At 40.5% G+C, this 26,946-nt stretch overlaps 1 protein-coding gene across 1 annotated transcript in view; it reads left to right on the top strand.

The window, feature by feature from the left end:
* The window catches only part of RAVER2 (ribonucleoprotein, PTB binding 2), a gene marked incomplete at both ends in the record, with an annotated part of 98,916 nt that overhangs the window by 46,247 nt on the left and 25,723 nt on the right, over positions 1-26,946 (top strand). The window contains 6 exon segments of the mRNA XM_080691435.1: positions 5,518-5,987; positions 11,095-11,286; positions 17,860-17,986; positions 22,840-22,925; positions 25,637-25,741; positions 25,902-26,013. Of these exon segments, the coding sequence (XP_080547561.1) occupies positions 5,518-5,987; positions 11,095-11,286; positions 17,860-17,986; positions 22,840-22,925; positions 25,637-25,741; positions 25,902-26,013 (1,092 nt within the window).

A 26,946-nucleotide genomic window follows, 5' to 3' on the forward strand; every position in this document is an offset into this window, starting at 1 on the left:
CCAGCATTTGGGAGGCTGAGACAGGAGGATCATAGTTTGAGGACAGTCTCAGCTACTTAGTGAGGTCCTCTGCAACTTAGTGAGACCCTATTTCAAAATAAAGAGTTAAAATAGGGCTGAGTGTGTAGCTCAGAGGTAGAATGCCCCTGGGTTCCATCCCCGATACTGTCAATACATACATACATACAATAAAATAGGGCAGGGGTTACAAAATGCCCGTATATTCACTCTCCAGTGTCCTTCCCCCAAAAAAGAGAAGGAGGTGGGGGGAGAGAGAGAAAGAGAGACTGATTGAATGAGATCATATTGGCTGAGTATATAGATTAAAAGAGAAGTCCAAGAAATAAGATTTTGGGGAACAACATAAAGGCTTGAAGGGGAAATAAAATGGAAGGTATTTGCTTATATTGTGAGTGGTTATGTTAAAATAGGATGCATTGGGGCTGGAGATGTAGTTCTGTGGTAGAGTGTTTAACTAGCATTCTTGAGACTCTGGGTTCAGTCCTCAATACCATGGGGGTGGGGTAGGGGAACAAAACTAAAATAGGATACATTAGAGATTTTTTGTTGTTGTTGTTCTAATTTGAAGATCAAGCAGTGACTTGTACTATGATTGGGACTAATTGTAGAATATTTCAATTTCACTAGGAAAAGAATAAGAATTAATCCTGAATTCTCTTACAAACTTTTTTTTCCTATAAAGTGACACCGTCACTTCCACAAGAAACAATATTGGAAAATTTTATTACTTTTGGAGAATTCATGGTCTTGGAAATAAATGAAAGAACCTTTAGAAGGGAAAATGTAACCTTTCCCCCAAGATCCTAAACTTTTAAATTTGCTTTGCTATTTAAATTTAAATTATTTAAATTGTGCCATGAAATATCTTATTTGATTGAGTAAATGCAGATACCCAAAGGAAGGAAAAAATAAGAGATTAGCAATTCTTTAGTTGATGTGTGGATGCATACATTTATGCATTTATCTGGATAAGTAAATAGATGTACAGTAGTATACTAGCACTTGCTATGTGCCATGCACTGTGGTCGTTTATGCGGATACACTCATTAGCAATTTAGGGAGCTCACAGTTCAGTAGGAGAGCAGCTATCTAACCAGATTAATGACAATACAGTCTAACATATGCAACAGCCCAACTCTGTTCAAAGCACAGAGTTATAATAAAACGAGAAACGGTCCACTCTGACCAATAGGAAAGGTTCCTGAAGGTCATGAGGTCACCATCCCTGTGCTGAATTTCAAAGTCAACCCAGTGGCTGAAGATATGGAAGAAATCGTGATATGGAAGGGATCGTGTAGGCAGGGAAATTACCCTTGAAATACACAGATGCTTGAAACACCTTGAATTTACAAATGATTCCTTCCATATTGTTGGGAAATGAATACTGGTGGTGGAGAGGGGAGAGGTCTGGCAGCAAGGGAGGCTGTGATCAGATGGCCAAAGGCCTTGTAGGCTTGTTAGCCCAGTGGGCACATGGCTTGTGGTTAATACCAGAACATTACATTTTAAGTGATAAACAGACACAACTAATCTTCTGTTCCTAAGAGGTCACTTTATTGTCATTGTGGCAAAAAGATTAAAAAGAGGAAAAGCTAGAGGAATGACAAGAAGGCGAATGGATTCAAGACCTATTTGAAAAGTGGAATTTGGTAATTCTTTTTATGTGGGAGATGAAGGGGACAGTGTCTAGGGTAGCTCCCAGGTTTCTGATTGGTGAGTGTAATGTTACTGGCTAACATAGGGAAGAAAGGAAGAAATGAGCAGTGCTAAGGATTGTATTTTATGAAGACCAGGAGTTATATTTGGATAATCAGGTGGGAATCAGTGTGTGTATATATGTGTAGAAGTGAAGATTGGGAACATTGATTGGGGAGTTACCAGGATACCGGAAGCCTTCTTGGGTCCTCAGACTATGTTATTTTGCTTGTTTTTAATGGCTTTTATAGTCTTTCCTACTTCCTGTTTGATAACATCACATTAGTAACTCTGTTCAATGTTTTGTGTCCCTTATAGAAGGTGAGTTCTATGTTGAAAGGGATCTCACTTGCTTTGCTCACCAACACATTTCCTGTGTTTAGCATGGTACCTGGCACATAACACCGAGTAAGTGGGGAGGGACTTGATTCCCTTGGAAAAGAGGGTATAGAGCAAAAGAAGATGGATTCGATGGCTTAGAGCCGCTTGAGTGCAGGTACATAGGTGTCAACATGTGGGAGCATTTCAGGAAGGACCCTAAAGAGTGTTTCCTTATAGTAGGAAGCAGAGGAGAGAGACTTAGCAAAGGCAGTGGAGGAAGGAGTACTCAAACAGGTGTGTGTCTGAGACTCGGGAAGGAGTGCCTGAGGATGTTCATGCAGAGAATGATGGACAGTTTCAACTGCCTAAGAATTCATGTTAAAAATAAACTGATGACTTTGTGCGCTGATGGTAAGAACGTAACTAGTATTTACAAACTGTTGCTTGGCTTGTTTGAATGTTACAGCAAAAATAGAATCGAACGGTATTTTATGTCAGCATAAGGAGGTAGAAAAAAGGCATAGAATCAAAATAAACCCAAGCCTTTACAAAAAGAGTGTTATTCTCTCAATGAGGCTGGCGATGCTATTTTTTTCTCTAGTGTTGGAAGAGTTTGCCGTTCCTTTGGCAATGGTTTCCTTGCATTTGGAGACTGTGCTGTGTGAAAACTGTATTTCTTTAAATGTTAGCATCACAGTGCGATGAGATGCTCACACTCTGAGATCCACGTGGGCACCAAGGCCAACTGAGGGACCAGCAGACCAAGTGAGGTGACTGGAAGTATTACCTGTGCTACTGAAAGTGTTCCTTCCTTTCCTGCTATAAACAACATATTGTCATGTTCTTCTAATTGAATTTGGGTAAATTAAATGCTCATATGGAGCAAGTCCAGGATATGTTCCCAATGGAACAGGAAAGGGAGGAATGTTTTGAGAGAAATATATTCATAATTTGAATATTGCCTCGTGTTATTTTTTAATGGGGATTTTTAAAACTTCTTATGAAATTGCTTAAAGTGCTTAAATTCTTTTATGAAGATAAACAAATTGACATGGTTAATATTTAACAGATATAAATTTTATATTTCATTACTTTTAGAGCTTTATATTTATTCACACCATTTAAATACACCCCCCCCACACACACACACAGTGGTCACTGGGGATTGTACCCAGGGGGGTTCTACCACTGAGCTACATCTCTAGCTCCCCACACCTTTTTATTTGGAAACAGGGTCTTGCTAAGTTGCCCAGGCTAACTTGCAATCCTCCTGCCTTAGCTTCCTGGGTAGGTGTGTACCACTGCATATGGCTACATCATACTTTTGATTGTGTGTATTTTCATAATTAATAATATTAATACTTATCAAATTGCATTTGTTGCTTGAAAAATTTATTAGGTAGATAGGACAGATTTTTTTATTGTTTTGTTAGGATTTTAAATTAAGCTATTTCTACAAGATTAGAATTCTGTGGCTTTTCACTCCAGATTATTCATTAAAAAGTACACTAAAGACTTCCAGGAAGATGGCGATGAAGAAGAGCGGAATTTATGAGTCCTGCTATCTATCATTATCAGCACTATCAGCAGAAAAATAAAAACTGTAAATACAAGGGACAGAGAAAAAGAAGACTAGAAGAACAATCAGAGACCAGAAAAGAAACCAGCCCACATTGTGGCAGCAGAGCCGCACTGGCGCCATCTTACCTCACAGCACCAGGCTCCAGAGAGGAAAGGTAAACAAGGAGCTGAAGTGAGCAGCTGCAGATCATTTGGATGTAATTAAGCAGTTCTTTCAGCACAAAGAACATCTAAAACTCCCAGTGGCCAAGCTCATCACGACCTCCAGGGACTCAGAACAGAGCTCAAAACCAGAAAAGAAATATGCCAGCCTCACGGCTGAGGGCATAGCAGCGATGCCAGCAGTGGCAGCGAGTTCACCACACACACAACAGCTCCAGATCAGCGCACTCGACAACCATAAGTGAAATTGCGGCTCCTAAAGGAGAAATCCCAGCACTGCACCCCCAGGGACTTGCACAGCTTTGATAATCTTCCTGGGTCTGAGATTTTGCTGTCCAACCCATTGAAGGAGTAGCTGTGGCAGAGATACCACACCCTAGTCACAGCTCCCTATGGGAAAACGCCCAGACCGGCACCCCCACAGTATCGCACAGGCTCGATTAACTCCCTGGGTCTGAGACTTTGCGATACAACCCAGTAAAGGAGTAGTGGTGACTGAGATTACCACAGACTCAAGATCCAGAGCACCCTAAGTGAAGTCGTGGTGATCCAGAGAAGAACCCAGAGAAGGCACAAAATTCTGAAATCATGGGAAACAGGAATAACAATGGAGCAATGAATGCCCACAACCCCACAATATCAGAACCTGATAACACAGAAATTTAGAGATCTCCAGAAGATCAAATCAGGAATATAACTGTAGAAATAATACAGGACTTTTGAAAAGAATTTAGAGAGAGTCTAAAAGAAATAAAGGATGCAGTCAACGAAGTAAAGGGAGATTATCAAAGCTGCGCAAGTCCCTAGGTGTGCAGTGCCGGGATTTCACTTACAGTTATTGTACACACTGATCTGGAGCTGTCACGGGCATGGAGAACTCCCTGCAGCTGCTGGCAATATGGCGCCATTGCCACGCCCTCAGCCACGAGGCTAGTGTATTTCTTTTCTGGTTTTGAGCTCCCTTCTGAGTCCCTGGAAGGCGTGATGAGCTTGGCCACTGGGAGTTTTAGACGTTCTTTGCGCTGAAAGAACTGCTGAATTACATCCAAATGATCCACAGCTACTCGCTTCAGCTCCTTGTTTACCTTTCCTCTCTGGAGCCTGGTGCCGTGAAGCATGATGGCACCGGTGTGCCTCCGCAATGCGGGCTGGTTTCTTTTCTGGCCTCTGGTTGTTCTTCTAGTCTTCTTTTTCTCTGTCCCTTGTATTTACATTTTTTATTTCTCTGCTGATAGTGTTTTCTGGCTATGAAAAGCACTGATTTTGTGGCGATAGAGATTGAGTGTTAGCGGGACTCGTAAAAGCTGCTTTTCTCAGTCTCCATCTTCTCACTGAGTGTTTTTATAAAGCCTTCATAAAATTTTGCATCACAGATTGTGTGTGTAGGTCAAATCTGCTTATGGTTGAAAAAGATTAGCAACTCCCCCTACCCCCAGAATGTAGTAGGATCTTACAGTGCAACTCATAATATAATTCTTATACTTTCTATTTGAATAACTGGTCATGGAGTTAGTTTAGTGGAGGTGTCAGCATGAAGAAAACTGTGAAATAGAATTTTTAAAAAGCATTTTGCATATTGTAGGGATATAACTTTATGATAATTTTGTTCTAGAAAAATGTTTGTGTGTCTACAGAGCCATGAATATGAAATGTATTTCTGAGTGTGGGTTGCAGTCAGAAAAAAAGATGGAAAACACTGGCCTAGAAAAATCTTTAACTCATTTTCTTATCTTCCAGCTTTTGTTACTTTGTTAAATGGGGAACAAGCCCAGAATGCAATTCAGATGTTCCATCAATACTCTTTCCGAGGAAAAGAGTTAATAGTCCAGCTCCAGCCCACAGATGCTTTGCTGTGTATTACCAACCTGCCCACTTCTTTTACATTAGAAGAGTTTGAAGAACTTGTCCGTGCTTATGGGAATATCGAAAGATGCTTTCTGGTTTACAGTGAAGTGACTGGCCATTCCAAAGGCTATGGATTTGTGGAATACATGAAAAAGGACTTTGCTGCAAAGGCTCGATTGGAACTGTTGGGTAAACAGCTGGGAGCATCAGCACTCTTTGCACAATGGATGGATGTTAATCTATTGGCCTCCGAGCTCATTCATTCTAAGTGCCTTTGTATAGATAAACTCCCCAGTGACTACAGGGATTCAGAAGAGCTGTTGCAATTTTTTTCCAGTGTCCATAAGCCTGTATTTTGTCAGGTATGTATCTTTAACAGGTTACTAAAAATACTCAAAGATACCTGTATGTATGCCTTTTCTATTTGAACTCACAAGTAATTTATCATTCCTGCGTGAACACCATGATGAATATTTGATTCTTTTCTAGTCTGTAATGAGGACCTTAGTCTCATGGGAAAATTTAAATCAATTCCTCCTGTTCATGGGCCAGACTGTTTTGTATGCAGTTAGGTATGCCTAGCAAATGCATTTTGCTCACTCCATCCTCTTGTCTAGCCATTCTTCCCGGTGTCAGAAATGTAGAGAATAATGCACTCTAATCTTGTAACCCCAGCATTCGGGAGGCTGAGACCGGAGGATCGCGATTCGCGGCCAGCCTCAGCTACTTAGTGAGGCCTTCTGCAACTCAGCGAGACCCGGTTTCAAAATAAAGAATAAAAAAATAGGGCAGGGGGTGTGGCTCAGAGGTCGAATGCCCATAGCTTCCATTCCCAGACCCACACACACACAAAAAAAGTATAAAAATAGGTCCGGGAGTGTAGCCCAGAAGTAGAAGGGTTTCCAGGAACCCAGTACCAACAAAATAAATGAATAAATAAATAATCTCGGTTCCTCAAAACTGTGTAGGAGAATGACAAGTAAGCAAATAATAGCAAATTCTGTATGAAGAGTGATTTAGTGAAAATATTACACAGCTTAAAAAGAATGCATACTTCTCTCTTGGTGGAGTCCTGGTAGGTGTGACATTCAGAGATCCTGAGAACAGATAAAATGCTGGTGAGAATTCTCAAACACTTTATCCTAGTAAAATATAATATAGCCTAACAAATAGACCCTATCTATCTATCTATCTGGTACATAACTGTTTCCCTTATAGATTTTTTGGGGGGTATGATATACTAGGGATTGAACCCAGGAGCATTCTGCCTCTGAGGTACACCCTCATACCTATTTTGTTTTTTAGTTTGAAACAGGGTCTTAGAAAGTTGCAGAGGGCCTGACTGAGTTGCTGAGCTAGCCACAAACCTGTGATCCTCCTGTCTCAGCCTCCCAAGCCCTGGGATTACAGGCATACGCCACCGCGCCCAGCTCCTTACAGATTTTTGATAGTGACTGACCAGTTCTGTCTCTGTTGCCGTCTTAATTTCTTCCTTTTCTCCCTTCCACTTGAGCACCCTCCCTCTCCTTCCATGCTCCTTCTCTTTTTCTCTTTCCTTTCCTCCCCTTCTTTTTTGCTTTAGTCATATATTTGTTGAATTTCTACTCTTGCAACAGAAATTTTGGAGTCAGGGGTGTGTATATTTCAGTTGACAGATAAAATTGTGTATGTTGATATATTCATTGAAGAGCGACTAAATCCAGCTAGTCAACACATGTGCTACCTCACATAATTACCCTTTTGTGATGAGAATACTTAACATTCACTCTCTTACTGAACTCAGGAATACGATATGTCATTAACCATAGTCACAATGTGGTGTGATAAACGGCCCGAGCTTATTCTTCTTGTCTGAAATTGTGTGTCCTTTGAACATTTCTTTTGTTAACCGCTGCAACTGTCCCATCTTCTGTTAATCACCATTCAGCCCTCAATTTCTTTGTATTTATTTGTCTATTTATTGGTGGTGCATTGTACTCAGAAATCTTAATGGGGTACAGGATGGTAGAGGCATACACGCACACATCACTCATTTAGCCCTTCCCCAGTTCCATCCCATCCCTCCGTTCTCCTCATGTTTGGCTTAGAGATCGATATGTTTGTGAATGTACATCATGTACATTAGGCAGTTTCCCCCTTTCTCCCTCCCATCCCCCTCAATTAGGTTACCTTATTTGCTAACCTGTGGTTTCTTTTTCTTTGTCTTGAGTTCCTTCTATGACCCATTTTCAACCCTCAATTTCTATGTCAACTTTTTAAGTTTTTGCATGAGTAAGATCATGTAATAATATATACTTAAGATTAATGCTACCATCTTACTTTTCTTACATTTTCTCACCCCTTAAATCCCCATTTAATAAGTATAAAAGCCAATAATTTTATAGGATTAGAATATTTTTGATAAAGTTTTTATTAAATTTTTGTCTAGTTACTGATATTGCTATTCTTATATACTGAGAATTATATAGTGATACCATCCTGGGGCCATACACATTTTTTTTGTATCTTAAGTTGAGATTTTGGAGCAAATGTGAGGGGAAATAGTATTTATCATGCACTGTATTTGAAATTTAGATCCCAGAGTTGAAGGGAACCTTACAGATTATCTAGTCTAACTATACACTGAGAGAAAATATTTACTATCTTAAATATAGTGAACATTTTTTTTTCTTTTGCAGTACTGGGAGTGGAACCTAGGGGCATTCTACCACTGAGCTATATACCCCCAGTCCTATTTTTTATTATTTAGTTTGAAACAGAGTCTCACTGAGTTGCAAAGAGCTTCACTAAGTAATAGTTGAGGCTATCCACGAACCACCACCCTCCTGTCTCAGCCTCCCAAATTCTGGGATTACAAGAGTGTGCCACCACACTCGGCTTCAAATGATTTTTAAAACAACTCTAGGATGGCTCCTCATCATCCAGTCTGTTGGACCCAGGCTCTTTGGCAGGATACGTTGGCACCAACCGTATTGAAGACTTAGCCTCTTGTGGTCAAAAGTCCAAAGGGACTGATGACTTTTACACATTTGAGTTGAAGGCCTGGTTTGGATGAGAGGAATAGAGAACCTAGAGAAATGTTTGGAAGCCATGATTTCCCTACATGATTGGAAAAAGTCTTAAGGAGAAAAAGACACTTGAGTACACATTAAAAAGGAATAAAGACCATGAAGGAAAAATGAAAATTTGGTTTGAGTGTACCAAGAATGTAAAAAAAGTTAAGTTTTAAAAATAATAAAAAAGAAACCAAGAAAGGGACTAAGAAATGACATATTTGTAAGGTCAACCTAGGAGAGGCCAGACCCAAATAGAAATGCCAGCATATCTTCTCAAAGACATCCAGTCTGAATCTTGTCACATTTATCACTTTGCTACATAAATGTATTTAAGATAGCCGGGCGTGGTGGTGCACGCTTATAATCCCCACGCTTGGGAGGCAGAGAAAGGAGGATTGTGAGAGTACTAAGATGCAGGCCCCTGCTTGAAGGGTTAATAAAGCAACTCTGGCTCCTGAGAAGCAGCTTGGAATGCCAGGCTGGGAGACAAGCAGACTTCCTCTAATCAGTGAGCTATGAGCCTTGCCTTCAAGGTCGGAAGCAGCTCCAGTCCTCTCTCTGAATGTCCTTCCCAGCATAAACATCTCTCAGAAAACTTATTGGTATGATAAACAGCTTGAGATGTTATGAGCAGTCACAGGTGTTCTTTGCTTCTAATTGTAAAACAAAAGTTGCTTTGAGACTCGTCCTTTGGCTTTACTCACACACATCCATTGTTGCTTTAAGATAACCTTGTAATGTCTAAAATAGTTAATTTGTCAATGGATCCCGTAGAAGCTTTCTCTATAAAAGTCTGATTGCCCTTTCAATAAAACATGCAGTGTACATGAAACCTGCATCCCCTGTGTCCCGTGAATCGGCTTTACCCTTAGGTCTCCAGTGCACTAGACACTGACAGAGGATCACACAGGTTCGAAGCCAGCGCACTGGCTTAAGAGACCCTGTTTCCAAATAAAAAAGTATAAAATAGGTCTGGGAGTGTAGCCCAGAGGTAGAAGGGTTTTCAGGAACCCCAGTACCACACACACACACAAAATGTAATTAAGACCCTTCAGACATGTTCAAAGAATATGTTGCAGTGTCTTCTTTTGTTTATTTCTGCTCTTTGTACCAGTCTTTACAGACCCCCAGGATTTTAGTATCTTCCTTTACACGCTGGACAGGTGGGTGACTAGAATTAAATCAAGATCTAAATGGCAGCAGTTGACTTAGGTCACATTCAGAAATAAGGGCTGGGGTCGCATATGGCATTTCAAAAAGCCCAGGGCACAGTTTCATTAAAAAAAGGCTGGCTTTGGTACACTCGACCAGATTCCTGGGATCTGCCTGCAGTTCTAAATAGAAGATGAGTGTGGCTCTTCCCACCTGTTTCCTCTTTTTTTTTTTTTTTTTTTTTCGGGTCTGGGGATGGAACCCAGAGGCATTTGACCTCCGAGCTAGCTACATCCCCTGCCCTATTTTTTATTCTTTATTTTGAAACCGGGTCTCACTGAGTTGCAGAGGGCCTCACTAAGTAGCTGAGGCTGTCCGCGAACTGCGATCCTCCAGGCTCAGCCTCCCGAATGCTGGGATTACAAGCATGTGCCACCACACCCGGCTCATCTGTCTCCTCTTGATGAAATTAACTTGTTTACATTGACATGTGGTCCAACAAGTCAATATATTTCACTGTCCACATATCCAGCAAAATTTATTTTAAAGTATTAATTATTATGTCCCCAAGTTTCCTATAAACTTTTCCTAAAATGTATATATTTCTCACTTTGGAGGGATTGTTATCATTTGGGCTTTGACTGTTAAATTGGAAAATCCGAATTTGAAAAGCAACTTCACATACTCTTGTTTATCTCCCTGTCTTTAGGAAGTATTGCATCCGAATAATGAATAAACTTTTATTTTCATAGAGAAAGAGAACATTATTTTCACCAGTATCACACTGTTGAGTTTGGAAACTGTTGTAAATAAATGTTTTATGCCCGGCCATAAAGGAGAACAAAATTATGGCATTTGCAGTGAAATGTCACTAAGAAATCAGATGGTTTCCCTAATGTGAAAAAACTAGGGAGAAATGGGTAACAGGAGGAACTCTAGATGAAGAAGGGATTCTACAGAGGAGCAATTAAGATGACCTGAGGGGATGGGAGGGAGGAAGAGGGAAACTCTTTAAAGCACATGATGTACTTTAACAAACATATCAAAGTTAATCAGGAAACCAAGCATGGGAAGGAGGGAGGGGGAGGGGAGGGGTTAGGGATTGGGTAAGGGCTGATGGGGTGATGTGTGCATGTATATCTCAAGTTTTTTTATCCTTTTAAAAAGTACGACTACAATGCACCAATAAAAAATTATTTTAAAAAATAAATGTTTTAAAGTCAATATCAGAATTCCCTTTTAACAAGATGCATTGTATCAGCTTGCACAGGATGAAGGTAGTTACGTTGGTGGTTTTGCAGTGGTTGAATATGACTCTGCAGAGCACACTGAAGAGGTTCAGCAGGCAGCAGATGGCATGACCATCCAGGGAAGCAAGGTCCAGGTTTCCTTCTGTGCCCCCGGAGCCCCAGGACGAAGTACATTAGCAGCATTGATAGCAGCACAACGTGTGGTAAGCAGAGCTAGCCTTCCTTTTTTCCTTTCTCCTTCCTTCCTTCCTTCCTTCCTTCCTTCCTTTATAGGATACAGAAAATTTGAATATGATCTTAATCTATCCAGTCTATCCAAAGTAATAATCATTCATTGGATTATTATTATACTATTGGACAATTATTATACTATTATTGCACTATTGGACTATTACTATACTATTACATTGAAGATATTAATTTTTAATAAAAGTTGGGTAAATGATACATTTGTTAAGTTAAGCTAGAAACTGTTGCCAAAAAAAGAAATTTAGCCCAGTGTGGTAGCACACATTTTTAATCTCAGCTACTTGGGAGGCTGAGACAAGAGGATCACAAGCTTGAGGCTAGACTGGGCAATTTAGGGAGACTCTGTTTCAAGTTAAAAATAAATTTAAAAGGCTGGGAATGTAGCTTAATGGATAAAGTGCCCCTGGGTTCAATCCTCAGTACCAACTCTCCATACACACAATTGCATTTAATAAAGTATATTTATCTTGAGATATTTGGTCTGTGTCAAATGGTACTGGTGATTGAACCCAGGAAACTTCTACTTACAAGCTATACCTCCATCCGCTTTTATTTTTTTTATTTTGAAACAAGGTCTTGCTAAGTTGTGAAAGGTCTTGATAAGTTGCTGAGGCTGCCCTTAAATGTGCAAACCTTCTCAGCCTCCCAATTACTGGAATCATAGGCGTGTGCCGCTGAGCCCAGTAGGAGAATTTTTTTCCTTTTTTTGGTGGTACTGGGGTTCCTGGAAGCCCTTCGACCTCTGGGCTATACTCCCAGAGCTATTTTATATATTTATTATTTGGAGACAAAGTCTCTTAAGCCAGCAAGGCTGGCTCCGAACCCGCGCGATCCTCCTGTCTCCGCCTCCCAAGTGCGGGGATTACAAGCCTGCGCCACCACGCTCGGTGCAACCACGCCCAGTGCAACCACGCCTGCACCATGCCCGGTGCCACCACGCCCGGCCCAGTAGGATAATTTTTTTTGGAAAAAATTTTATTCAGCCGGGTGTGGTGGCGCACGCTTGTAATCCCTGCACTTGGGAGGCGGAGACAGGAGGATCGCGCAGGTTCGAAGCCAGCCGTGCTGGATTAAGAGACCCTGTTTCAAAATAAAAATATGAAATAGATCTGGGAGTGTAGCCCGGAGGTAGAAGGGGTTCCAGGAACTAAAGTACCACCAAAAAAAATTTTTTTTTCCATTCATTTGGTAAATATCTGATTTGCTATTCTGTTGTAATGTGTGTGTGTGTGTGTGTGTGTGTGTGTGTGTGTGTGTGTGTGTGTGGTATTGGGGGTGGCTTTCTACCCCCAGGCTATACTCCCACACCTATTTTATATTTTATTTGGAAACAGGGTCTCACTCAGTTGCTGAGGGCCTCACTAAGTAGCTGAGGCTGGCTTCGAACCTGTGCAATCCTCCTGTCTCAGCCCCGCAAGCGTGGGGATTACAAGCGTGCGCCACCATGCCCGGCTGCTATTCTGTTGTAATATTTAAGTGTAACGTGTCTCTGTTTTCCAGAAGTTCAAGGTAAGTACACTACCTCCCTCTCCACTTCTGTGGCCACCAAGCTCTTTAGACATATATGCAGTATCTTCTTCACAGTTTTCACCCTAGCACTCAGTATAGCAAATGTTTGTTGAGTCAATGAAAGAAGGGATGCACTTTGGAAAGAACTGGGAAGGACTTCAGGCTGGTGACATTTGATTTTGACATTAAAGAATGGACGAGATAGGGACATGTGTTGATGGGGGTGGATAGGATTGCCAAATAAATACAGATATTGCATGAGTCATATTAAAAATTATTCATTGTGTATCTGAACTTCAAATTCAGTCAAACATCCTGTGTTTTTACTTGCTCAATCTGGCAACCCTGAGGAGGGAGAGTGAGTGCCCAAGACCAGCTTCGGCCAATTCAGGGGTTCTCAAAGGTAGGTGAGGAGCCAGCGCTTTGAGGGAATGAGAGACAGCCATTCTCACAGGGTCCGGAGGCGTGACTCTGCTATCGGAGGCAATGCTTCATTTTTATATGCTTTTACACGGGAATATTTGGTATTAACACCTTTTGGCAAAACATGTCCTCAGAACACCTGGGTACAGACATCTTTTGGCAAAACATATTTTCAGTACTCCTGGGTACATTTTGCACTTTATCTGTAACAATTCAGCTGCCCCGATGAGCTCATATTCCAATACCACTGTTGAAGAAACACCCCAGATTAACGCCATACAATGCATTCTGATTACATAGCCACAAAAATCAATTCTGTTCTAATGATTAACCTAACTAACAATGGAGCTCTGCAAAGCACATTCAAACCTAAGGCCAAACCAAACGTAGAAAAAAAAAAAATACAAGGAGCTTTTCTATTAGAACGCAAAGATTGTAAAAAATCTTTAAAGGGCACAAAGCATTTTACTTTTAGATTTAATATTTGAAGATACAGTATATACATTTTATTTTCTCCTAAAACCTGTTTAATTATCTCCTCAATGAGTTCTTTGATCCTTGGTCAGAAAACACAAAAAGGGAGGCCCTGCCTGGCCACTCTCTGCCACACATAATAAACTTCAATTCAACTTATCCTGTCCTCTAACTTAACTACTAAATGTTAAACTTACTATCTCTACTTCTAAAATTAACTGCTAATATTATCTGCTTTTTAACCACTAAATATTTTATTAAATTATTTTAGCCAAACCACCAAATCCACACTAAACTTATTCTATTTTTCTAACATACAATGTCTACACCTAATTTTCTTTTCTTTTTTTTGGGGGGGGGGTACTGAGAATGGAACTCAGGAGCATTCTACCTCCAAACTATACCCCCAGCCCTAGTTTTTATTCTTTATTTTGAAGCAGGGTCTCACTGAGTTGCAAAGGGCCTTACTAAGTAGCTGAGGCTGTCTGCGAATCAGGATCCTCCCATCTCAGCCTCTCAAATGCTGGGATTACAAGCATGCGCCACCACGCCCATATTACACCTAATTTTCTATAATACCTATTAAATCATTAACTAAGAAAATTCTTTTGTGCTTTAGTGAGCAGGCACCAAGGAGGTGCCTTACCACCCAACCTTTCCATAAGTATATTTTCATGCCAGAACCCATTTTTCAATCCTTTCTATTCATTCTCCATCCTATTTCATTATAATAAAGGGTGGGGGTGGCTATGTATTGATTAGCTGTAGCCCCCTGAAGTGGCAACCATGGACACTTTTTATCATAAGCTAGCCCAATTAATTTTGCAGGCATCATCACATCGGGCTTTTCCTCAAAAGACTCATCATCTATAAACAACTGTAATTGTTCAGTTTCTACCAGTCAGCTTCTTACTATTTAGGACTTTACAAATTTCTGAGCAATTCCCAGGTTTCTTAATACCCTTTTTCCTATAACATCTTCTTCACATGCAAAGAACAGCATGTCTCATTGAGACCACCCAGATCGTCTGGCTTGATTAATAATTCAATTGAAACACAGAATACAAAACAGGATCAGTGTGAGTGTAGGCATGGTCCTCCCGCCTTGCAGGAGTCCTCTCGCTGGGACCTTGTCAAAGAGCTCCAGGGACCCAGGCCTCGCCCAGTGAGTAGTCACTGTAGGTGGAACAAAACTGCCCAAGCAGCAGCCTGAGCTGGATCTACATGCTTGAGAGTGGCCGGGGGACTGTGTGTGTAGAGGTCTGGGTCGATGGCCAAGCAGGGAGACTGTGTGGAGCCCTCACAGGGCTTATACTGAACTTGATAGGCAGTGGAGCACCTGCATAAACAAGGTAGTGAGACGGTCAGAGTTAAGCCGCTGGGTGATTAGTCTGAAAGTGATTTGTAGATGAGCTGGAGAGAGGAAATTAGAAGACAGAAGAACACACAGGGCTTGTGTTCTGTTCTCCACGCTCCCACCTCATGCCCGCGCTCTGACCTCAGCTCTGGTCTGAGGTCCTTTCTCCCTTTTTTCTTGGTCAGCTGCCCCATCTAGGGTCTTCCCGTTCTTCCGCTCTTACATCCTTGCTCGTCCAGCTCATGGATTTAGCCATTCATTCGCCATCAGCTTCATTTCCTCTCAGGTTGTTTCTTCCTTGGATTGAATTTGCCAAGTTTATGACTCTGGATTCATCTAGTCATTTGCTTCTGAAATCCAGGCACTGTGTCCTCTTGGAGAAAGACATACAACCGGGTAGCTGACACCATGAACAGCATAGCATAGTTAGAGTTGCCCCACTTTCAGCCCCTCCCTCACAGCTCCTGCCCCTCCCTTTTTTGTGGTACTGGAGCTGGAACCCAGGAGCATTCTACCTCTGAGCCACACCCCCCAACCCTATTTTTTATTCTCTATTTTGAAACAGGGTCTCACTAAGTTGCAGAAGGCCTCACTAAGTAGCTGGGGCTGGCCGAAAACCTACCATCCTCCTATCTCAGCCTCCCAAGTATTAGCATTAAAGCCGGTCATGGTGGCGCACGCTTGTAATCCCCGCGCTTGGGAGGCAGAGACAGGAGAATCGCGCAGGTTCGAAGCCAGCTGCACTGGCTTAAGAGACCCTGTTTCCAAATTTTAAAAGCATAAAAATAGGTCTGGGAGTGTAGCCCGGAGGTAGAAGGGTTTCCAGGAACCCCAGTACCACCATAAAATAAAAAATAAAGATTAAAAGCGTGCACCACCATGCCTGGATAAGAATGTAGGTTTTAGATATTTGCTGTTAAAAATGGAAATGAGCTGCCAGGCGTGGTGGTGCACCCTTGTAATCACACCACTTGGGAGGCTGAGGCGAGGATAGCAGGTTCACAGCCAGCCTCAATAAGTGAGACCCTGTGTGCATGGATAGGCAGAATAAATATCATAAAAATGGCCATAGTTCCAAAAGTGATCTACAGATTCATCAATACCTATTAAATTACCAAGGTCATTCCTTACAGAGATAGAGAAATCAGTCCTTAAATTCATTTGGAACAACAACAAAACCAGAATAGCTAAAGTAGTTCTCAGCAACAAAAACTGTGCAGGAGGCATCACAATACCTGACTTGCCTCTTTTTATCTACTGGTGTATTGGGGTCTAAGAGGAATGTACACAAGTTTTCATAGGTAGTTGTCTGGTTTTTTACTTCTTTTTATTCTGTCAGCGGTTGCCCTCTCTCGATGTATCTCTACATTTAACAGTAAGTGAAATGCTGAGATATAGGTTCCCAGCTCCATCTTCCTCTTGCTCTCAATTTCCCAGCGTCTGGGTTGGGAGAAGGATCAAGTTTTGTTGTCAGTTCTCCATTCTCTCAGGGCTAGAAATTCAGAGGAGTTATCATCATTATCAGCAGCAGCAAAACCATCATCATTTACATGAATCTATCGAGTTTTTTTTTTTTTTTTTTGGTGGTGGTACTGGGGATGGAATCCAGGGGCTTTCTACCTCTGGGCTATACTCCCAGATCGATTTTATATTTTATTGGGAAACAGGGTCTCACTAAGTTGCTGAGAGCCTCACTAAGTAGCTGAGGCTGGCTTCGAACCTGTGTGATCCTCTTGTCTCAGCCTCCCAAGCACGGGGATTACAAGCGTGCACCACCACACCTGGCTTTTCGAGCTTTTTTTTAAAACCCAAAATAATTTCATGTTTTTAGGAAGCTCCCCAATTACATGTATGCAAAACCAGTTTATCTTAGTCTCCTATTAGAGTTAATGAAATAAATTCTTTTTACCATAAGAAAAGTTTGATTTGTAAGGCAAACTAGATTATTAATTGTGGTTATTTTTTGTAACACTCAGGATTTAACTCAGAGGTCTTTTACTTCTGAGCCATACCCCCAGCCCTATTTTACTTTTTATTTGGAAATAAAGTCTTCCTAATTTATCACACACTGGTCTCAAACCTGCAATCCTCCTGTCTCAACCTTCCAAGTACTAGGATTACAGATGTGGGTCACTGTACTGGGATATGTTATTAAACTTTAGACCAAAAGGCTCTTCTATTAGTATTCAAGTATTCAGATTATATCAAGTTATCTTCTTGTTAATTCAGATTCTCATGTTTTTCTATTTGTGGTGTGTGTGTGTGTGTGTGTGTGGTACTGGGGTTGAAACCCAGGGGCTTTCTACCTCCAGGATATACTCCCAGACCTATTTTATATTTTATTTGGAAACAGGGTCTCACTAAGTTGCTGAGAGCCTCTCTAAGTAGCTGAGGCTGGCTTCGAACCTGAGCGATCCTCCTGTCTCAGCCTCCCAAGTACTGGGATTACAAGCATGCGCTACCATGCCAGCTTATTTGTGTTTTGTAGAGAAATTTGTTCTACTAAACGTTAGTCTTCTTGAAGCCAATGGGTATTTAACTGAAGCATTCTATAAGGATTTCATATCATTTGTATGATAGAACATTTTAACATGTAATTGAGAACTATGGTGGATAGAATACAACCGATACATAATATAAAACAAATTGTGTTTTTCAGAAAATAATCTTAGATGGATGAGAATTTCTGGCAGAAAGCCTTTAAAATTTTGCCTTTTGTACTTAATTCTTGTTTCAATGTTTCTTATTTCCATGTTCTTTGAAGATGCACAGTAGTCAAAAAGGATTACTTCCAGAGCCAAATCCAATACAAATTATGAAAAGCTTAAACAATCCTGCCTTGTTACAAGTCCTTCTACAACCCCAGTTATGTGGACGAGCTGTCAAGCCAGGTAAGCACATCCTGGTTAAATATAGAATGTTAACATGAAGTTATTGTTCTGCTTTGCATGTGAAATGTGAAAAATACGTTTGCATGGTTTAAAACAGCTACACATAAGTTATTCTAAAAATATTTAATATTTCTAGGACCTGTTAATGAATTTTAATTAATAATCTGAGCTAATTCTCTCTCTCTCTCTTTTTTTTTTTTTTTTTTTTTTTACTGTTTTTGGTAGGTACAACATGCTTATGTAGTTTCTTTCTTTTTTTTTTTTTTTTTTTTTTTGGTGGTGGTACTGGGGTTCCTGGAAACCCGTCTACCTCCAGGCTACACTCCCAGGCCTATATATATAGTATATTATATTTATATATAATATATAATATATATATATTTTAAATTTGGAAACAGGGTCTCTTAAGCCAGTGAGGCTGGCTTCGAACCTGCGCGATCCTCCTGTCTCTGCCTCTCATGCATGGGGATTACGAGCGCCACCACACCCGGCCCTAGTTTCTATATTTTTTACCAATAATAAGTGTTAAATATTAGCTGGGCATGGTGGTGCACGCTTGTAATCCCAGCATTTGGGAGGCGGAGACATGAGGGGCACAGTTCAATGACAAGCCTTAGCTACTTAGCGAGGCCCTTTGCAACTCAGTGAGACCCTGTTTCAAAATAAAGAATAAAAACTAGGGCTGGGGATGTAGCTTGGAGGTAGAATGCCCTTGAGTTTCATCCCCAGTACTGCAAAGCATAAAAATAAAAAATAAATGTTAAATATTAAAACTTAAACTTAGCTCCTAGTTTTAACAGAATTATATTGTTAAAAGTTCTAAAGTGCCGGGCATGGTGGCGCACGCTTGTAATCCCCGCGCTTGGGAGGCTGAGACAGGAGGATCGCACAGGTTCGAAGCCAGCCTCAGCTACTTAGTGAGGCTCTCAGCAACTTAGTGAGACCCTGTTTCCAAATAAAATATAAAATAGGTCTGGGAGTATAGCCCGGAGGTAGAAAGCCCCTGGGTTCTACCCCCAGTACCACCAAAAAAAAAAAAAAAAAAAGTAATTGGAAGTTTACTCTAATTCCATGAACATTTTAATAAAAAATCATATGGTTTCTTACAGTTACTAGTAGGTAAATTGGTTATTTTTATCGCTGCGTTCGATTACATTAAATATCAATGTATTTAGTATCCTTTTTCTGGTAAGACCTTGCCTTTTGAAATGTACAACTTTATATCCACAAAATGTCTGTTTTAGCAGTATGAGGACACAAATGTCTATATAAAGTGCTAAAGTTTAACCCTTAATTACCTTGTGACTTCCAGAATGAGGTCATCCTCACCTCCTCCTGACCACCCCTCACCAAAGTCCCCTAGGACAGAAGAGCCCTGCGCTTGCACAGGACCTCCCTCCCTTTTGGGGTGCCGCATTCTCCCTTCAATGTGTATTTCTTGCTTCCCTAAACGAGTATCTGTCTATGTCGGGGGGGTGGGGCTACTGAAGCTGAGACTAAATATGTTTTGAATAAATATATTCATTGTGTTTCGACCCCGGCTGGCCTGACACCATCTCATATGCTGCAGTTCAGTCTGGCACTCACTGCCTGGAGTCTGTGGTCCCAGGGTCCCCAGCCCCCCCGCACGTACTGACCATTGACCACGTATTTAGAAGTTACCCCCTCAGTTCTGGTAATTCACTAGAAAGACTCACGGAACTCAGAAAGCATAAAACTCCCAAAACATAAACAATATTTATATTTATGATTTTATACAGATATAATTTAGGAATAACCAATTGAAGAGACATCTAGGGCTAGGCCTGGGGGTTCCAGATGCAGAGCTTCCATGCTGTCTCCACATGGAAGCAGACTGCGCCACCTCCCCAGTAGCAGTGCTCTTGCCAACCAGCAATCCTGCTGAGCACTGGACTCCAAAGCTTACCTCCCCCGCTCTCCTTCCTCACTCCCTCATGGTCCCGCTCTCTCTCTCTCTCTCTATCTCCCTTTCTCTCTCATCTCTCTGTCTTTTCGCTCTCTATCTCTATCTCTATCTCTCTCTCCCTTTCTCTCTCATCTCTCTATCTGTCTTGGCGCTGGGGATTGAACACAGGACCTCATGCATGCTAAGCATGCACTTTACCATTGAGCTACAATCACCAGCTTCAAAATTTTCTTGATGTTGAGGGAAAGTAAGTTATGGAGGGCCTCACTGAGTAGCTGAGGCTGGCACACGCTTGTAATCCCAGCACTTGGGAGGCTGAGACAGGAGGATCGCGGGTTTGAGGACAGCCTCAGCTACTCAGTGAGGCCCTCCAAACTTATTGAGACCCTGCTTCAAAGTAAAGAATAAAAAATAAGGCTGGGGATGTAGCTTGGAGGTAGAATGCCCTTGGGTTCATTCCCTAGTACCAGAAAAAAAAGTTATTCTTTAGTTAGGCATAGTGGCACACACCTGTATTTCCTGCTACTCAGGAGGCTGAAGCAGGAGGATCACAAGTTTGAGGCCAGCCTGGGCAAATTAGCAAAGGTCGTATTTCAAAATAAAATTTAAAAGGTCCGAGGAGAATGTGTAGCTGTGTAGCTTAGTGGTAGTGTTTGCCTAGCATGTTCAAGGCCCTGTGTTTAATCTCTAATACTATGCACACACACGCATGCGCACACACACACACACACAATTGTATATATATTCATTCTTTGTAGTTCAACTCCAGATTTTTTTTAAAAACTTAACTCTTTTGCCCAAGTTGTTATTGTTAGTAAAGTAACATTTTCTCTGAATTTCTACACTTAATTCTTTAACATATTGCTTTCAAGGAAGTTCTTCCTGTGTAACATTTTTATCTGTGTCTGTATGTGTGCTACGGGGGATTGAACCCAGGGATATTCTACCTCTGAGCTACACCTCCAGCCCAATTTTCTTTTGAAACAGGGCCTCACTACCTTGGAGAGGGCCTCAGCAAGTTGCCAAGGCTGGCTGTGAGCACGCTGTCCTCCTATCTTAGCTCCCCAAGTACTGGGATGACCAGTACGCGCCAGCACACCCGGCCATCTGGGTGACATTTTCCCACCCAGACGGCCATACATACTTTTTTTTTTCCCCATACATACTTAATAGAATCCTAAAAGGATCTCCTTCCATATATCCTCACATGATCACAAATTCCCTTAAAGGATGCCATAGTTGAACATACCCCCATTCCCATACACTGTGGGCACTTTCTCCTTCATTAGAGAGAATATGACAAACTGTTGAAGTATGTGGCTTCCTCTGGATTGATTAACTCATACAGCTGTGTACCTGAAATGAAGAAGTCGTATCATTCTTACCCTCTCTGGTCCCAGTGTAGATACAGAACTGAAAAATCAAGATTCAAGTGAACTTATTTCATTAGTCTCCCGTTGTTAATATTTTTTATTTGACTACATCTATATTATAAAAAAAAAACTATTCCCAGGTCCTTTTCTGGGCACTAAATATCATATGTGTGTGTGTATGTGTGTGTGTGTGTGTGTGTGTGTGTGTGTGTGTATTATTATTGTGTGTATTATTATTATTATTATTTTTTTGGTGGTACTGGGGTTCCTGGAAGCCCTTCTACCTCTGAGCTATACTCCCAGACCTATTTTGTACTTTTTTTTTTTTTTTTTTTTGGAAACAGGGTCTCTTAAGCCAGCAAGGCTGGCTTCGAACCTGGGTGATCCTCCTGTCTCCGCCTCCCAAGCACGGGGATTGCAAGTGTGCGCCACCACGCCCGGCTATATATATATTTTATGTTACAATTATTTTCAATTACTTTATAATCCAATGAAAGTTCTTTTTCCCTGTTGTGTATTATTTATTCTGAAGATATATCTTCTTAAAAGTATTCTGGTATTTGGGTTTTTAAGACTTAAGAATATGGTTGCTATTCCTTTTTGCCTGCATACAGTCTTATTGCATCTTATGTTTTATTATTTAAATAACTTTGTGTACAAATATTATCTTCTTAATGAGACTTTACATAAGCTTTTTATAAGGACAAGGATTGCACCTTTCCCCGAAACTCACTCTCTGACAAAATTCCCCAAACACCGAAAAAAACCAACGAGCAAATAACATGGATTCAGTTACTACCATTCTTATTAACAAGTGGGATTAGTTTTGTTGCACTAGGTATGAGAGAGGAGTAAACCCAGGCTTGGTGTTTTACAATATTGACGGAAGGTGTTGAGATTGTAAATCAAATTCCAGGGCCAAGCCGGGCGTGGTGGCGCACACTTGTAATCAATCCCAGCATTCGGGAGGCTGAGACCAGAGGATCGTGGTTTGTGGCCAGCCTCAGCTACCTAGTGACGCCCTCCGGAACTTAGTGAGACCCTGTTTCAAAATAAGGAATTAAAAAAAAAAAAAATAGGGCAAGCCGGGCGTGGTGGCGCACGCTTGTAATCCCCGCGCTTGGGAGGCGGAGACAGGAGGATCGTAGGTTCGAAGCCAGCCTCAGCTACTTAGTGAGGCTCTCAGCAACTTAGTGAGACCCTGTTTCCAAATAAAATATTTTAAAAAAGGTCTGGGAGTATAGCCCGGACGTAGAAAGCCTCTGGGTTCCACCCCCAGTACCACCAAAAAAAAAAAAAAAAAGGGCAGGGGGTGTAGATCGGAGGTCGAATGCCCCTGGGTTCGATCCTCACACCCACAAAAAAAAAAAAAAAAAAAAAAAAAAAATTCCAGAGAAAAGCCTGTTTCTTTTGACCAGTGACAAAGTCAGTCCGTCATTAAACTTCCAATACTTTGCTAAACGTTTAAAGAAATATTCATGTATCCTTGGGGAGCTTGTCTTTTTTTAAATTTTGTGTATCATAGTCACACTTTTGTTTTTGTTTCCACAAAGCAGTTCTTGGAACACCTCACAGCTTGCCTCACCTGATGACTCCATCTGTCTCTCCTGCGTTTTTACACTTGAGTAAAGCACACCAGGTACATACAGAGCTTGGAGCTCTGAAGCAGCAAATGTTTGGAGTGAATATTTCATTTGTTCTTTTAACACTCAGTGTTCCCAAGAAGTTGAGTATTTTGCTTTTAAAGAAAATCCTTAATAAGTATAGCTGCATAAAATCATAACTCAATGACTATGTTGAATCCGTTTAAGCTAATTAAAGCAGCATAGTTATGGATATACTTATTAATTCCTATTTGCAGGGCATTAAGGAGGGAAGAGATCATTTGTGGTATATTTTTGCTAGATAATAAACTTCTGTAGGCTTAACACAGACATTACTTACAGAAACAATTCATAATTCTTAAAATTTAATCAGCACTATAAAAATAATCCACAAGTGTATGAAAGTAAGGAATATTTTTCTCACCTCTTTTAAATAAGTATTTTAGGCCGGGCGTGGTGGCGCATGCTTGTAATCCCCGCGCTTGGGAGGCAGAGACAGAAGGATCGGCAGGTTCGAAGCCAGCCTCGCTTGCTTAAGAGACCCTGTTTCCAAATAAAAACAAAGTATAAAAATAGGTCTGGGAGTGTAGCCCAGAGGTAGAAGGATTTCCAGGAACCCCAGTACCACAAAAATAGATAAATAAATAAATATTTTAACTATGTGTTTATACATATAAGTGTAATATTAGAGATAAACATTACTCATTCTTTCAGGTAGTGTTTAAAGATATAGAATTCTAATTACAAAACAAAGCTAATATATAATAGATTCTAATGTAGGTTGAGTGAATACATGTGTAGTCTTAAACCCAGCTTTTTAAGTGAAAAGCACTTTTGGTTTTTTTTTTTTTTTCCATGTCTGAGGATGGAACCCAGGGGCATTTTACCTCTGAGCTACATCCCCTGCCTATTTTTTATTCTTTATTTTGAAACAGGAGGTCTCACTAAGTTGTGAAGGGCCTCACTAAGTAGCTGAAGCTATGTGCGAACCGCGATCCTCCTGTCTCAGCCTCCCAAATGCTGGGATTACAAGTATGTGTCACCACGCCCGGCTGGAAAGGCCCATTTTTTTTATCTTCAGAATCTAATATAGGACCTAGTACCTCATAGGGCCTTCATTCTTTCATTCATTTAGTATGTTTTATTGAGAATCTAACACCGCTGCACTAGACACTGCTAATCATTGAGGCTACACTATCAAAACATTCATAGCTGGCTGTAAATTTTCAGCCATAAGGCTGGAGATGTAGCTCAGGGGTAGAGCACTGGCCTAGAATGCACAAAGCCCAGTGTTCAGTCTCTGATACCCAACCCTCAAAAGTCTAACAGTAGGAAAAATAAACATTAAACAGTGAATTTCAGTGAGGTATGAAAAGCGATCCTAGCGTGGGATTTGTTAGTATTGATAATATTCCCTTTACATTGGGGGAAAAATGCTGAATTTTGCCTTTAAGGCCTATACAAGCCCACCCCTGCCATCACTTAAACTAGTTGCACACCACTGTCCCCAAGGACCTGTCTTCTCTTGAGGTCTTTACTTGGCTGTGTTGTATGCCTGTGATGGTTCTCCCACACCACTAAGGCCCCAGACATAACCTCGGTATTGCTACCCAGCCGTCGGGTCTCCGCACAAGAGTTAGTTCTTCCAGAAAACTTTCCTTGAATGGTCCAGCCCAAATCAAATTATTCTATTTGTTTGCAATGTTTCTTGAACTTTTCTTCATATAACTACCGTTTATCACTTTATGTTTTTATTTTTTATTTTTATTTTGGTGGTACTGGGGATGGAACCCTTCTACCTCCGGGCTATACTCCTAGACCTATTTTATATTTTATTTGGAAACAGGGTCTCTTAAGCCAGCGAGGCTGGCTTTGCACCTGTGCAATCCTCCTGTCTCCACCTCCCAAACATGGGGATTACAAGCGTGCGCCACCACACCCAGCCTTTGTTTTTATGATTAAATCTCCCTTCAGGCACCTGTAAGATCCATTAATGCAGATATTTATTAGCATGTATTTGACACACAAAAGTGCTCAATAAGTATTTGTTGAGTGAGTCAATGAATAAATGAATATAATGTCATTTTCTTTAATCCAGAAAGAGGGTAGAAAGGATGAAAGAAGGAAAAGATGTGGAATTATTCTTAGAACTGCATGGTCATCTCTTGTATATTTCCATAGAATTAATTTCTATGAACTACTTTATGATGTGAGACTATAATGTGTAAAAATGTAAAAAATAAAAGTGTATAAAAGTGTAAAAATAAAAATGATAAAAAAGAATTCATTCTCATTGCCCGAAACTAGGAAACAGAATATTATTTTAAGCTATGGCAGCCAAGCATGGTGACGCACACCTGTAATCTCAGTACGTGGAAGGCTGAGACAGGGGGATTGGAGGTTCTCAGCCAGCCTCAGAAATGCAGCAAGACTCAGCAACCTCGGGAGACCCCCTTTCAAAGCAAACATAAAAAGGCCTGGGGGCGTGGCCTGGAGGTAGAATGTCCCTGATTTCAATCCCCAATACCACATTCACACCCCAAAGAAGCTATTGCTCATGTATGTCGACACAAGTTTTTTATACCATTATGATGTATGAGTAGAAAGCACCAACAACATTTAAAAAAAAAAAAAAAGAAGCTATTGCTTTTACATCAAGTAGAGAATTAAACTTTAAGGTGCATCGGGTTATACAGCAAGCAGCTTTTCAAAATCAAGCTAACTTCATGTTTTATCATTTTCACAGAACTCAGTTATAGGTAATAGTTCTAGCTTATTCCTTCAGAATCTTTCTCATGTACCCCGGACACAGCAACAGCTAATGAAGTTCGAGAACATCCATACAAATAATGTAAGTATGGCATTTTTTTCTTTTGAAATCAGTCTATTCCTTTTCTAGAATCACACTGTTGATTAGATTGTTTATGAAATTCCATGGATGTATAACCTTTTTCTTAGGTTCATAGCTTCCTGCTGTAGGCAAAACTCTTATTTCTTTTCTTTTTTCGTAGAAGCCTGGCTTACTTGGAGAACCCCCAGCTCTGGTACTTCAAACCGCACTAGGGATAGGGTCGACACTTCCACTGAAAACGGAGTTGGGACACCATGGAGAAGCCCATAAAGGTGAGGGCTGTGTATTTTCTGAGAAGTCAGTAAATATTTCGGTTTAAGATTTAAATACAGTTTACCTATATTCTACTTTTATTTACAAGGAAGTCAAATTCAAGTTTTATTCAGTCATTGGAAATTTCACAGACCCTCCTTGGCTTTTCTACTTTTAATATTGATAAGTTATTGATGGGCTTGCTTCCAGGCCAAGATGAGACAGTCCCTGTTGGATACAGTTTAATATTTTATGCAGGTTCACAGCAGTGTGAGGGGAGGACATAGATCCACTGGAGACTGACATGCTACCCACTGGGCTGACATCACATTACACATGCATCCATTTAATTTTTGCCCAGATAAGAAACCCTTAGCTCTTACAAAAGGAATATAAATTTAAAGTTCATTTATTTGTATCACTTTTAAATTATATCTTCAAATTAGCATCCAAGAAAAAATATATACTGCTGAACACATAAAAGTTGCATGGTATTGCAGCATGATTTCTTATTTGAATGTGATTTTGAAAGGTGCTTTGAGTTTGGAGGTTAATTGAAAATTTGAAATTTTAATTTTAATTGAAAATTTTAGGTATTATATGACGAGTGAAAACAGAGGACCACCAATAATTTATAAGTCAATTAAATATGGTTAGTATACTTAGCCTTTTGTACATAAAACCAACTAGTCAAACAACCAAAAATCACGGTCAGTTCTGACTATCAAAAGTGACCAGGCAAAAGTTAAACCAGTAAAGAAACATTTATGGTATAATGGGGCCTTTCTTTCTAAAAAATTAAATATTTTATAACTGAAAGTTTATTTTAATGTTTGTTATTTATGTTAGATTAAATAATAAGCCATCTGCTATAGCATGTGTGGTTCTATGAATAGTTGAAAAAACAGTGTTCAAATAAATATATTGCTAAAAGATAGAACTAAAGTATCCGT

Source organism: Muscardinus avellanarius (genome assembly GCF_963383645.1).
Source record: "Muscardinus avellanarius genome assembly, chromosome: 3".
NCBI lineage: Eukaryota > Metazoa > Chordata > Mammalia > Rodentia > Gliridae > Muscardinus > Muscardinus avellanarius.